At 37.8% G+C, this 14,255-nt stretch overlaps 1 protein-coding gene across 1 annotated transcript; it reads left to right on the forward strand.

Moving 5' to 3' along the window:
* The first annotated feature begins 9,336 nt into the window (after nt 1-9,336).
* On the forward strand, nt 9,337-10,245 carry LOC110896117. Its single transcript, XM_022143555.1, has one exon. It carries the CDS (start codon nt 9,337-9,339, stop codon nt 10,243-10,245), a length of 909 nt encoding a protein of 302 aa, XP_021999247.1.
* Nucleotides 10,246-14,255: the final 4,010 nt, after the last annotated feature.

Raw genomic sequence — 14,255 nt, forward strand, 5'->3', positions numbered from 1 at the left:
ATAAAACCCTCACAATGATTTACAAGTGCAATACTCAATAATTCAGCGGATTCACAACGAATGACAGAGTATAGTCCGAGTTTGGACAACACTCAAACATTCAAGTCGAAATCACAATGAATAACAAAGTATAACTCAATTTGAGCAGCACTTAGACAATCGTTGGATAGTTATAATCAATCGGATAAAGTATCGTACCAGTGATTAGAGTTATTACCCTAATAACGGGCAGAGTTTCGGGGTTTAGAGGGCAAAATCCCGAGCTATTATTTACAAAATAAAAGCTGACGGAAAGAAAAGAATTGAACAGCGATCGAGTTAGTACCTTGATTGCAGCAGCACTTCGTGGTGTGTGTGTTTTGGACTGTGTTTAGTATAACTCGACGTACAAGAGGAATTTGGCCGTCGTTTTAACAACAGAAAGCATGAGCCAAGGTCGGCTATTTATACACGAAATTGGACACGCTTACGGACCGTAAGCCTAACCCTTTACGGTCCATAAAGGGTTGGAATCGACTATAGGGTTGCCACACATGGGACTAGCTATGCTGAATCAATAGATTCGACCAATCAGATTTAGGCAACGCGTTTTTAGGATAATCGTCCACTAGGTTCAACCCCCCCCCCCCTTGAGTTTTAGGGGCCCTGATCCTGATTCTGATTATTCCGGAAATTTTAGGGTTTGTGCAGAATCACTTGGGTGTCTCAATTAGGGTTTCCTTATTGGATAATTATCATACTAAATATTAATTTTAGTGAGAGTTGTTACAACGAGAGTATCGGTTCAATCTTATTTGTTTGAAAAATTGTTGTTGCCGACACAGTTTTCGAAAGTGTCTACAGTCCAAGTTTTGAAGATTCAAACAGTTTGGTCAGGTTGTGTGAAGTGGGTATAGATATTCAAGGTCGTTTGAAAAGGTCTAGTCCACTTGAACTTTGAACCAGGTCTTTTGAAAGGGAACTCAGTTTGCATGAAATAGGGTCAGATCGTTTGAAAAGATCACTTGATTTCGGTTCAGATCGTTTGAAACTGAATATGTTCATATGAATTGAAAGTCTCCAGGTGGATTGATTTTGGTCCGGGTCATAGTAGTCCGCACAGTTTGTCAACATTCAGTCCGCACAGTGTGTCAAACTTCAGTCTACACAGAATATTCATCAGTTCAAGTGATTCAGTTCGCACAGAGTATCAATTTGTTTCAGTTAATTGATAAGTGATTAAACTGATTGTGTTTGGTTTGTTTGTTTATATCAGGTAATTCAAGATTGTCAGGTAATTCGAGATCGACGTGATACAAGTGTAAAGCATGGATTCTGAGTTTTACAACGCGTTTGCTACAACCCCTGCTAGTCCGTCTGACATTACAAAGACCATGACAATGGAGAATGAAACCAAAACAATGCAAAAACCTCCGAAACTGATGGGAATTGAAGATTATCACGGATGGAAGAAACGGTTCGGGAATTGGGTGCAGGCAAATCATCTAAAAGCTTGGGAGAGCATCGAAACTGAATATTTTAGACCACTAAACGCTATGAGAGTTGATAAAATCATTTCTAAATTCAGTGAACAAGAGAGGGAAAGTTACAAAGCAGAAAAAATGATGATTAATTTGCTACAACAAGCTGTTAAGGAAGATATATTTGTATTGCTTCAACACGATGAAAATGCTTACTCTATCTGGGAAGCTCTTAAAAAGAAGTTTGAAGGAAGTACCGAGATGCTACAGAGTAAAGCAGCATTGCTGAAAAAGGAGTTTGAATTGTTTACATGCATGCCTGGTGAAACGACAAAGACTCTCATTAAGAGATACTGTCATCTTGTACGCACTATGTCACAGCTGAAGATAACAAAAACTCCAGCAGAGTGGGTAGAAAAGCTTGCTGGTGCGTTACCGCAAAAGGAATGGGGTACTTATCTGATGATATTAAAGAATTCCGGACAGTTTAGCAGGTTATCGATTGCACAGTTTATAGAGAAGTTGGAGGCACAGGATCTGGAGCAACAGAAAATTGCTAGAATGAACAGTTCAACTCATCAACAAGATATCAAATTGTACTATAAAGGAAATGTTCAAACTGCTGAAGCCAATCCAAAGATACAAACTGCATTTAGTGCTGGAAATCAGTCTCCACCTAGCAGTCAAGGATCAGTCAACACTAGTAGGTTCTCAACGGTGAATCCTCCAAGTGTTCAAAGTGCATCTACTGGAAATGGGCATTCGATTCAGTGCAATGTAGCTCTACATCTTCAAAATGGTCAAAATTATTCTGAAGAAGTTGTAAAGCATCATATGGGATTATTGGTCACTGCATTAGAGTCTTATGAAGGGTTGATTGCTGGAAGAATTGGCAATCTGATGCTCACAAAGGAAGATTATGACCAAATTGATGCAGAGGAGCTAGAATCGATGGATATTAAATAGGCCTTAGCGAGTGTTTTGAGGAGAGAAGAAAAGTTTAGATTGGTTACAGGGAGAACTGATTTCTTGGATGCAAATCTTTCTAATCTTGGATTTGACAAATCTAAAGTTGTTTGTTTTCGGTGCAGGGAGAAAGGCCACTTTAAAAGAGAGTGCAAGAATCAGGAGCCGATAGGAGCAAAGGAGTCTGCTGGGAAAGATGATTATTATAGGAAGACCATTTATCAGCAAATCACTCATCAACCGCATCAACAAAAGGAAGCTCAAACGGCACATGGAAAAAGGATCGAGGATGCAAACAGGAAAGCTTATTATGGCATTATTGATCAAGATGATGAGAAAATGATGAGAAAATGGCTGGAGGATTTAGCTGGGACAAATACATTCCAGCTGATTCAAATGTGCATGCTTTCATTGCACATATTGTTCGAAAGCCAGAAATGCTGAAGGAATGGATAGAAGTGTTTTCTGATGAAGAGAAGAGCGAGAAGATCGTTGAAGTAAAAAAAAACCATGTCTTACATGTTTAGAGTCTTGTAAACAATGTATAGAAAAAGATGAGAGGTTTAGTGAGTTAGAAAAGTTGAAAGAACAATTGTTGTTTGATGTACAGAACTTGAAAAAGTCATATGATGTATTGAACAGGCATGTGAATAGCCTGGAAAAGACTAACTCTGAAAGAGAGAAAGCTTTGAAGATGATGAATACTACAATGATGACAAAGCAGAAAGAGATCAACTTGTACATAGAAGAATGTGCAAAGTGGAAGAAAGAGTTGGATAATGAAGCAGCTGAAAATGAAAGAATCAGAAGATTGCTGCAAAGTTACAAAGGTTGTGACTACATAATTGATAGAATTTATCCGACAGTTGAAGGTTTTGAAGCGTTTAAAGATGAAGAAACAAAGCCAAAGAAGAAGAAGGATACTGGTAAGAAACAGGGTGTATGTTATAATAAGTGTCCGCCTCCGATTTGGGAAGGGTACTCGCCTAGAAAACCTAATGAGGAAGAACTAAAACAGGCAGTCAATATTAAGCTAGAATCCGAGATAACCGATGTTTTACCGGACAATATTGACGTCACATTCACAGCGTCCGACACAGATCATGAGTCCGATTTGATAAAACGAGTGGTCGATCAGGTGTTGGAAAACGATGAGGAGTCTGAGTCAAAGTCCGAGTCCGAAAGTTCGTGTCAGTCAGTCTGGAGTTCAAGTTCGTCCGAAAAGAGTTCAAAATCGTCAGGAAAACGGGTTTATAGTAAAGAATTTTTGCTATCAAAATCTAATTAGAATGAAGAAACGTTTGAAGTTGTGTATACTTTGAATGGTTCTGACAAATTATATTTTGATAAAGAGTTTCTAATAAGGGGTGTTAAAAATGAATTGATCAAAAAGGTTTTCAAACTTACAGAAATTAATATTTCTGAAATAAAAGATTTAAATCTTACTGGTAAACCTAAATTTTACACCTCAAGAGTTCAACAAAGATTAAACAAGAAAAAATGTTACAATTCTGGTTCTGGTTTTCAAAAGAAACCAAACCAAAATCGTAGCTACAAAAAGAAAGGACTTGGTTTTACTCCACAAGAAAACTATAAAAATGAAAAATTTTCTAAAACAAATACAAAATTTGTTTCAGGTACAAGCTCAGAAGAGGAAGCAAAAAGCCCATTCTGGAAACAATCTAACAAAGAATTTCTTGCCGAGAAGAGAAAGAATGGAGCTTATGTGAAGAAAGAAACAAGAACCTGTTTCCGATGCAATGAAGCTGGTCACATTGCATGGAACTGTCCGAAAGCGACGAACACAAAACACAGAGTTTCTAGAAAATTGAAAGAAGTCATTGTTGATAAAACCGAACCACCAACTGAACAATTTAAAGTTTTCAAAAATTCAACATTTGAAGTTGGTGAATGTTCGAAGAGATTTTACAGGCGAAGTGTAAAACTTGACAACCAAAAATGGGTTGTTAAGCAATCTGAGGTAAAATCTGGCGATGAATCTGATTCCACAAAATCAGAGGAGCCACAGGTTGATGAGAGTGATGAAAACTCAGTTCCTTCAATGGATGACGACCACTTTCCACCATTGAGGACTGAGAATTTTAAAAGGAAAGCTGGAAAGTCTGAAATCTCAAATCAGGATTATTCTGAAAAGGATAGTTTTGATGTTGAGAAAGCATTTAATGGGAAAGTTAAGAAAATTTTCGGAAAAATGTTTGGTGGGAAGGTTAAAGGGGTAAAGGATTTCTACGCTAAAAAGAAAGCAACTTACATCCCAACAAAATCTGAACTGAAATCACCCAAGGCTGGTCAGGCTTTGGTGGACATTTTCTTTGCTTGAAAAACCTGACTTGCCGGAGATCCTAAGTTTGTAATCGTGGATCAGGAATCGGCATCTTTCATGTATTATGAGTTTGTATGAAAAATTCTTAAAACTGTTAAAACTTTACAGGTTGAAAGGACTACGGCGGAGCTTCCAGGTTAGTAAGTGCGAAGCAGGAATCGGCATTTTGAAAAAACATACAAGTGGTATTGTATGGTTATTTTACAAGTGGTACAAGTTGCTTAATTGTAAACTAGTAAATCAGGGACATTAAGTTGTACTTGATTTACTAACTCATGATAACACAAAGACCAAGATGATGAACCATACCCCTGCTTTTAACAAAGTGATAAACCTACATGTGGTTTTTATCTTAACAAACTCATTTTCCGGAAAAATCATTTTGATTAAAACAAACTTAAGTGTTTTGAAATCTAAATGAGAAAATGGTTTGTGAAAGGGGGAGTTCAGATTGTTTATGCCTAGTGGATGGCGATTTGAAGCGATTTGATATCGGTTGTCATGTTTCTGTACAGTTTGTTTTGAATTTATTAGTAGGTCAAGAATCTAGTTATTTTCAAATTTCCTTTGAAATGTGTTTGCATTTTAGGGGAAGTAGGGAAATTTCAGAAAATCCAAAAACATTTGAAAATTTGAAAAATACAAAAACATGATAAAATTCAAAAATGAGTTTCGTTGTGAAAAGAGGAAATGATAGTACATCAGTAAGCTGTCACAACATGCTAAAGATTTGAAACGTTCAAATGTGATAAACAATTTTATTCTAGATATGTTAGTAGATTTTTCACAAAATTGTTACACATTTAGTAAGTTGTAACGAGATATAAACATAAATTTCAAACTTGCTTATTCTGTGGGTTAACACAAACTTGGATATATAGGTAACCCCTGAAATCTCGTTTGAAAGGTTCTTTTTTCTAATATACTAGGTCTTTATACTCTATGATATCTGGGGTATTATCCCAGGACTTCTGCTGAATGGAAGTTCTGACCTAGTCCTCGGATAATACTTAGCAATAAGTTGAATGCTAAAAGATCCTCTAAAGGGGACACGCCAATAAGTTGAAGCTGATATCTCTCTGCGCATACGGAAGTATCGACCTGAGATCCCTCGGCCCTCGCATACCCCTTAAATTATATACAGATATCATTGGTAGTATAATCACCTCGGCCCTCGCATACCCCTAAATATTAGAATCTGGATACGGGAGTATATTCAAGTAGTGAGACACACGAATAAGTCAGTATCTAAGACAATAATATCGTATCTCGGATCAATTAAACTTTGTGTGATAATTGAAGTGGAATGATATACTGATAATCTAGGTAAATTGTTTAGAACTTAAAATGAAATCAAGCATAACGGTGTTGGTGATTTGTCTCATAATCTGATATGATCTTCTTACACGAACTCACAAAAAATATTGTTTGTCAATATTTCTTTACTGCATTACATGTTTCTTTATTCCAAAATCCAAAAAGATTTTCAGTGTGTTTTAGCATAAATTTTTGAAAACTCAAAAAGATTTTCGACAACTGGTATTGAAAAGCAGATTTTCAAAATTCCGAGTGCTAAACATGATGGGCAATATTTGAGGGGGAGTGTATGTTTGGAATTAAATGTTTTCATAATCAAACCCTAAAGTGGTTCATCAGATTGGAAAATCATTGTGTTTTTGAGAAGTGAGTTGGAGTTAGTACATGTGTTTATGTTTGAAATATGTATGTGTGAGAAATTTACTTTGAGGTAGAGCTTTTGCAGGATAAGATGAGAAGCTGTTAGACAGAAAACCAGACAACGATTCTAAAGCTGATGATGCTGATGATTCGAAGAAATGCCAGCATATCGCAATGGGGAGTCTGAAGACCTGCAAGAAAAGACTGAGAGGTAAACCTAGAGACAGATCAGGACTGAAGATTGTGAAGACTTGACACTTAAGACTCGTCAACATCTGAGGGGGAGTCTGTTAGTGCATTCATCTGTCGACTTCGTCTTATGTCAAGTCTCGGGTTCGTTGCGGATTTGATCAAGGTTTATGTCATCATCTTTGATGATCACATCACATGAGTGACATCATCATATACATCATCAAGTGAAATGGTCCAATTGTTTGAAAACATGCATGACCGTTTAAAATGTAATGTAACCGTTTGAATTTGTATTCCATTTCGACCCTTTAGTTTGAAGGGTGGTCATTTCAACCCTTTAGTTTGAAGGGTGGCCGTTTGAACCCTTTAGTTTGAAAGGTGTCCGTTTGAAATGTTTCAAACGGAAGGGTCTAGTACTATATATAGGGTTCAAACGATGTCATTTGTAACGAACGGGCAAAGTGATACCGAAGTGCTGCCGGTATTTCCTCTTATTGTAAACATTGTCATTTCAATATACAAGAGGTTTAAAGTGTAATTCCAGCTGTTTTTCACATCCCTTTCTTAGTTTCCGCCTCTGAAACAGACTAGAGCTCTTCCGATCGACTCATTCGGGTCGAAATCGATCCTACAGTGTGTGGTGAAGTTGTTTTCGGTTGATCATTCTAAACCGAAACCTTTCAAGTTTGCAAATTTCTTAGTGCATAAGCCTGGTTTTTTGGATCTTGTTAGCTCAAAGTGGGATGTTAATGTCAATGGGGTTCACCAGTTCCGTGTTGTTAAGAAACTTACTCTAATGAAATCCCCTCTTCGCGCTCTCTAATTTCAGCAAGGGAATTTACATGAAAAGGTTGTGACTTTAAGAGGAAAGCTTGAGGACATCCAGCGAGACATTGATAGGGATCCGATGAATGAGTCTTTACGGTCTCAAGAGGCTTCTATTCTCTGTGATTTTTAGGAAGCATCGCTTGATGAGGAAAGATTCCTGAAGCAGAAATCTAAAGTTGAATGGCTTCGTGCTGGCGATGCTAATACGGCATATTTTCACACATCGTTGAAATGTAAGAACCATATTAACCGTATTGTGGCCATTTCTGATTCTAATGGAAACCTGTTTGAGGGTGATAAGGTGGCGGCAGCTTTTGTCAATCATTATGAGCATTTTCTAGGTTGTGAAGGTCAATTCTCTTTGGTTCCTTCACCTGATCTCGTTTGTAATAAATTGTGCCCCGAGAGTGCTAATCATATGGTTCGGCCAGTGACTATGGAGGAAATAAAGTCAACTATGTTTTCGATTGGGAATGATAAAGCTCCTGGGCCGGATGGTTATACTGCTGAGTTTTTCAAGAGTACTTGGCAAATAGTAGGGAATGACGTTTCAAATGCGATTCTTGATTTCTTTAACACGGGCAATCTTCTCCAACAACTTAATCACACCCTTGTCGTTTTGATTCCCAAGGTGTCATCTCCTACTTTTATTACTGATTATCGTCCTATTTCATGTTGCAATGTTATTTTTAAATGTATCAGTAAGGTGCTGCCAGATCGCTTGAAGGGTTTTTTGAATGAGGTTGTTAGCATTAACTAATCGGCTTTTGTTCCGGGTAGGAAAATTTCAGATAACATTCTTCTTACACAGGAATTAATGCATAACTACCATCGTGATTTTGGTCCCCCGAGATGTGCTTTTAAGATAGATATCCAAAAGGCTTACGATACGGTGGAGTGGAGTTTCCTTAAAACTGTGTTGCTTGGGTTTGGTTTCAATAGCAGAATGGTAGACTGGATCATGTTATGTGTGTCTACGGCCTCTTATTCGGTTTGCGTTAACGGGAATGTTCATGGTTTCTTCAAAGGAAAGAGGGGTGTAAGGCAGGGTGACCCATTGTCCCCTTATCTTTTCACTCTAGTAATGGAAGTCCTGACTTGCATTGTGAGCCATGCAACAAGGATTGACTCTTCTTTTCGGTTTCATAATAAGTGTGAGAAGCAAAAAATTGTTAACTTGTGTTTTGCGGACGATTTATTCCTCTTTGCTAGTGGTGATGTGGCTTCGGCTAGATGTCTTATGCTTTCCCTCACGAATTTCACTAAAATGTCGGGGTTGGTCCCTAGTATTCAGAAGAGTACAGGATTTTTCTGTAATGTTCCGAATCATGTTAAAAGTGAAATTTTGAACATTATGCAATTTGTCGAGGGTTCGTTACATGTCAGGTACTTGGGGGTTCCTCTTATTTCTTCTAGGCTGTTGTACAAAGATTGTAGCATTCTTGTGGAACGGCTAGAGCGTCGGATTGATAATTGGAAGAATAAAATGTTGTCGTTCGCTGGTAGACTTCAACTTATTATCTCGGTTCTCTCTGCTCTTCATGTATACTGGTCTTCGGTTTTTATTTTGCCAGTGAGGGTGGTAAAGGAGCTGGAAGCTAAAATTCGGAACTTCCTTTGGGCTCAATCTTCTTCTAAGCGTGTAGGGCGAAAGTTTCTTGGAAATTTGTTTGTGTGCCGAAAACGGAAGGGGGTTTGGGTATTCGTCAGATAGCTGATTTTAATAAAGCTCTTATGGTTTCGCATATTTGGAGTATTCTAAGTAATCGTCATTCGTTGTGGGTTGCTTGGATCCACTCTTATCGATTGAAAGGGCGGAATTTTTGGGATCACAAGGTTCCGACTAGTTGTTGTTGGAGTTGGAGGAAGATGGTGCAACTTAGGTCTTTGATTCGCCACCATGTTTGGTCTATGATTGGAGATGGCCGAAATACTTCGGCTTGGTTTGACACATGGAGTTCTATTGGTCCGCTATGTACTTTCTTATCTCCGAGAGTGATTACTCGAGAGGGCTTCTCCCTCAATGCTACCGTTGCGGATATATATTCTAATGGTTCTTGGATTTGGCCGGTTGCTTGGAGGGATATGTTTCCAGTCCTTATTCAGCTTGATCACTTGCATCGAAATTTAAATGTTCCAGATCACCTTCTATGGAAAGATGGGGATATTGTGGCTGAGCACTCTTCTTCTGGAGTTTGGGATTCTGTCCGTACAAGGGAGCAGGAGGTGGATTGGGCTGCAATCATTTGGTTTTCTCAATGTATCCCTCGACATGCTTTTCTGATGTGGCTTATTGTGCGACGTAAGTTACTCACTCAAGACAAAATTCTGCAATGGAATCATACTCGTTGTAACAACATGAACATGATGTGTTGTCTGTTGTGTCATGGAAATGTTGACTCTCATGCCCATCTATTTTTCGAGTGCAAGCTTTCCATGCAAGTTTGGGAAATGGTTCGGTCCAAAGCGGGTATGGAAAATGTGGATTCAACGTGGGGTGATATTTTCGAATGGCTTGGTCTGCACTCTCGTTCAAAATCAGCAACTCATATGGTTTCGAGATTGTTGGTGGCAGCGTTGGCTTACACTATCTGGCAGGAAAGGAATAATCGGTTGTTCAGGAACCAAACAAGACCTCCAGATGTTCTATGCCAGGCTGTTCTAGAAAGTGTCAGATATAAATTGATGGGGCTCAAATTCAAGAACAATGCTAGAGTTTGGGAGCTACTGGAGAAGTGGGATATTCATGGAGCTGATATAGTGATGGCTAACGAATGACTTTCATGTAGTTTTGGCGTTTATTTTGTTCTAGATATGTTGGCTAGTGGTCGGTTTGGTGTACTTTTTTAGTTGGTTTCTTTTGGTTTTACTCTCATGGGGGTATGTCCCATGTTTGAACTAGTAAGGATGCTACCTTACTACTTGTTTTTATTTTTTGTGAATATATAGAATCACCGGGGTAACCCTTTACCCAAAAAAAAGACTCTATTACCATATGGAGGCAAGTGAATTTTTCAAAAGCTTATAATGTGTGATCTTTGGTAAAAACACCGAGTATATTTTCCTAAAACTACGCATGCTTAAATTTACAAATTTTATAGTTATCATAAACATTCAAGAATTCAACACACTTCAAACTTATTCGTAAGGTTGGGTGGTGTGAGCCCCCTCCAAACGTAGGGTTCTCATTAGTCCACCTAAGTTGCAAATGAGGTCCACTCTTCACTCCCTTTTCACGCCCATCATTTCTCTCATAATATCGCCTTTGGCATCCCCAGGATAGTGTTGAGGGCTCTAAAAGCTTACGTGTAACACTCGTCTTACTTATTTATTATTTTATTATAAAATGCGCATCTTTCAAAAACAAAATGCATTTCTACCAAAAACTTAGTTAATAGCTAAGTTGTACATTGTCATAGTGTATTAACATAACCAACTACTTAGTTTAAACATTCAAGAATTTTTAGTGTTTACATAGCAACATTATCTAAACATAATAAGATTAGTGCGGAAGCTTCAAAACTTGTGTTCGGTTCTTGATTTCACGCTTGATCGGCATCCGAAATGAAATGAGCATCACCTAAGGTTAAAACCACATCAATAATTACTTTTGACAATGTTAAAATACGCTTAGACAAGCCCCAATAACATATACATAACAAAAAAATCTGATTTTAGGTATGTCGTGCCACGCGACCGACTCAAACAAAACCTTCGCGTGCCGCGGGCGGCCCCGCGTGTCGCGCCAGCATTGTGCAACCCCGTCGCGTGGCGCGGGGGAGTACGTTTTCCAGCAGGTCCAGTTTCTGGACCTGCATATTTGCCCAGCTCCGAATTTTCTTAAAATCTAAACTTTAAACTAGCATAAATTTTTATTTACATATCCGTTTTAGCCGATTCTTTTTCCTATATGTCCGTATTAAATTACGGATCTAACCATGTATATATCACTTAACGAAACCCGGATTATGAACGAATGGTCCACCAAATCCTTGTTTCGATTATTCGACCCATTAGCTACGTGTGCAAATTGTTTGCCAATCCATTCTTTGGCATTCTAATCTTATTTACCCATTCACTGGGCTTGGAATTCTTGGCGTATCCGTACCATTACATGGCATTACGCTCGTATTCGAATTTCATGCTTGTTTTCTACAAATTCAAGCATTGCCACTTTATGCAATTCTTGCAACTAGTTTCTACCATTCGACCCGATAACACGGATTCATAGACTTAACTTAGTATAACCATTCATTGCTAAAGTGCTATCTAGCACTAGCGCAATATGAGGCTTTCGAATCTTTACACGCAAGATCGATATAAGGACATAGTTTTGACCCGTTTGGTTGACGAGTGAAATTCCTCACTTTAATGTCAAGCCAAACTATTTCTAACCAATATTTTGACCCGTTTGAGTGTTGAATGGACTTCGCCACTTCAATGACATGTCAAACGCATATACTACAATATGACACCATTAACAAGCTAAAACCAAACGTTTATACGTAATGTAACGGCACCAAAGTCACGTACCTTTAGAGCACCCCCTTCAAGCGCGTATCCCCTCCGACTTGTCCACTCAACATTCCGGATTCTTTGCCTAAAGAGTTCAATTCACAACCAATTTAGAACTCTTTTCATAATCTTTAACGCATAATTCGATATAAAAATCAAACTTGCGTTTTCATCCGATTTCTAACATTTTAATCCTCACTTAGGCATTAGCGGATCTAATTTTTACATAGCTAGAATCAAGTTCATGACTTGTTATTTTCACCAATTCCAATACATATTTCGATTTCCTCATGTCAAGCATGCATACAAACACCAAAATTATCATAGAGAAATCAAGCAATACCAATTTTAACAATCATTATTCTTGTGTTCATCTACTTAGTAAAACCCATTTAACCTATGGATGGGTTATCACAAGTTTCATAATTCTAAACAAGATTGTTGCAAATTATCAACTAGGATTCAGTCTTAAACTTGTTTTCATTACAAGTTTCATCTCAACATCACATAATAAAGCTTAATTTCGATTTTCACAATTTACCTAGAATTTGAGATGAATCAAAACACCAAAATTTTGCATACCTTATGATCCCTTCAACAAGGTGATCACTAATCCGTGCTTGAAAATCGATTTGGGATTGATTTGAACCTCCAATTTGATCAATTTGGCACAAGTAGGTTTTGGTGGGGGAGCTCTTTTTCGCCCCTGTGTTTATGATCGACCAGACACACACTAAGTGTGTGTTTGGTGTAGATTATTTTGTTTTAATAACTCAAGTTTCCAGTTTAACAACTTAAGTCCCTCAACTTTTGTTTAATTTATAATTTAGGTGTTTTAATCCACTTATATGGCATCTCAAGACTCGTATCTAACTGGGTTATCTATTCCTTGTTAGTTTGTTCTTGTTTATTTAATACTTTATAATTCTAACATAAAGTTTTATATTTTCGGGGTGTTACATTATGTGACAGGGAACGCCACTCTACACCTGTTAAATCTAGTGAACGCCACAAAAGAACAGATGATTAGAAAGCCAAAATATTCTACAACCTCTGATCGCAAATAACAGTGCTTTGAAGATCTGCTCCTCCCAATGACAAAGACTTAACATCTGCTTCTCCTAAAGTCTGCTAAAGGCAAAGGTCTGCTAAAGAGAACCGCTGCTGATGAAGACAAAGTCTGTTGAAGCAAATGTCTGATCACCCTCTGCTGATGAAGACAAAGTCTAATGAAGCTAAGGTCTGCAGGGGATCAACAGATGATGAAGTCCAATAGAGGATCTTCAACAGATGATTGATGAACATAGTTTTACTTTATTATCAATATAAGAATGCTTAGGCTCTAGCAGATGTTAGGAGTTTGTTAGGTTGTTAGATGTCGTTGTCTAGGTGACGTCAGCTTAGATGCTTCAGATGTTTCGTTTGTACTATAAATAGAACAGTTCCTATATTGTTCTATTCATCACTTTCCTCTTGACATTTTGTACGAACAAACAAGGAGTGATCAGGCTGAGGGGGAGTTGTAATTGTTCATGCATACGTAAACTTGTAATTACAAATTTATAAAAGCATCTTGATGAAAGCAATATCTTCATTGTTGTGATTGAAAAGTTAATTATTCCACTGCATATTTTCATCTCTGTATTATCTTGATTTATTATTTCCATCCTAACTGTCACAACAATCAAACTCAGATCCTAACAATTGGTATAAGAGCGTGGTCAATCAAATTCGATCTAAACAATCAATTTGATATAAACAGATCAGCTCCTACTACTGATATCGTTTGTTCGTTGGATTGAAAATAGAGTAAAAGTTTATTTACGTTCAAAAGTATTTTAATCAAAAACCCTGTTTGTAAACAATAAAAAATGTCTCAAAATTCACAAGATCCACACAACACTAGTACTTTGTACAAACCTCTGATGCTTGTCAGATTGGAATATAATATCTGGCAATATCGGATGGGTCATATACTTGCTCAGTAGAACACAGGTGGCTGGAAATCAATTATCTTCAGACCACATGTTCCGATGGTGCCGAGTGCCAAAGACCCCAAGTACCAAAAAAGCATGAAAACTACTCCGAGTAGGATCTTCAGAAAATCGAGTTAGATGCCAAAGCATTTAGCATTGTTGCTACGACTCTACCGAATGATATCTATGCTAGCCTATTGCATTGCAATAGTGCTAAGGAGTTGTGGGATGCTTTGAAAGAGCATTTTGGTGGAACAGAGAAAGTTATTGAAAATAACCGAGAAGTTCTTAACCAAC

This window comes from Helianthus annuus, chromosome 2 (assembly GCF_002127325.2).
Source record: "Helianthus annuus cultivar XRQ/B chromosome 2, HanXRQr2.0-SUNRISE, whole genome shotgun sequence".
NCBI lineage: Eukaryota > Viridiplantae > Streptophyta > Magnoliopsida > Asterales > Asteraceae > Helianthus > Helianthus annuus.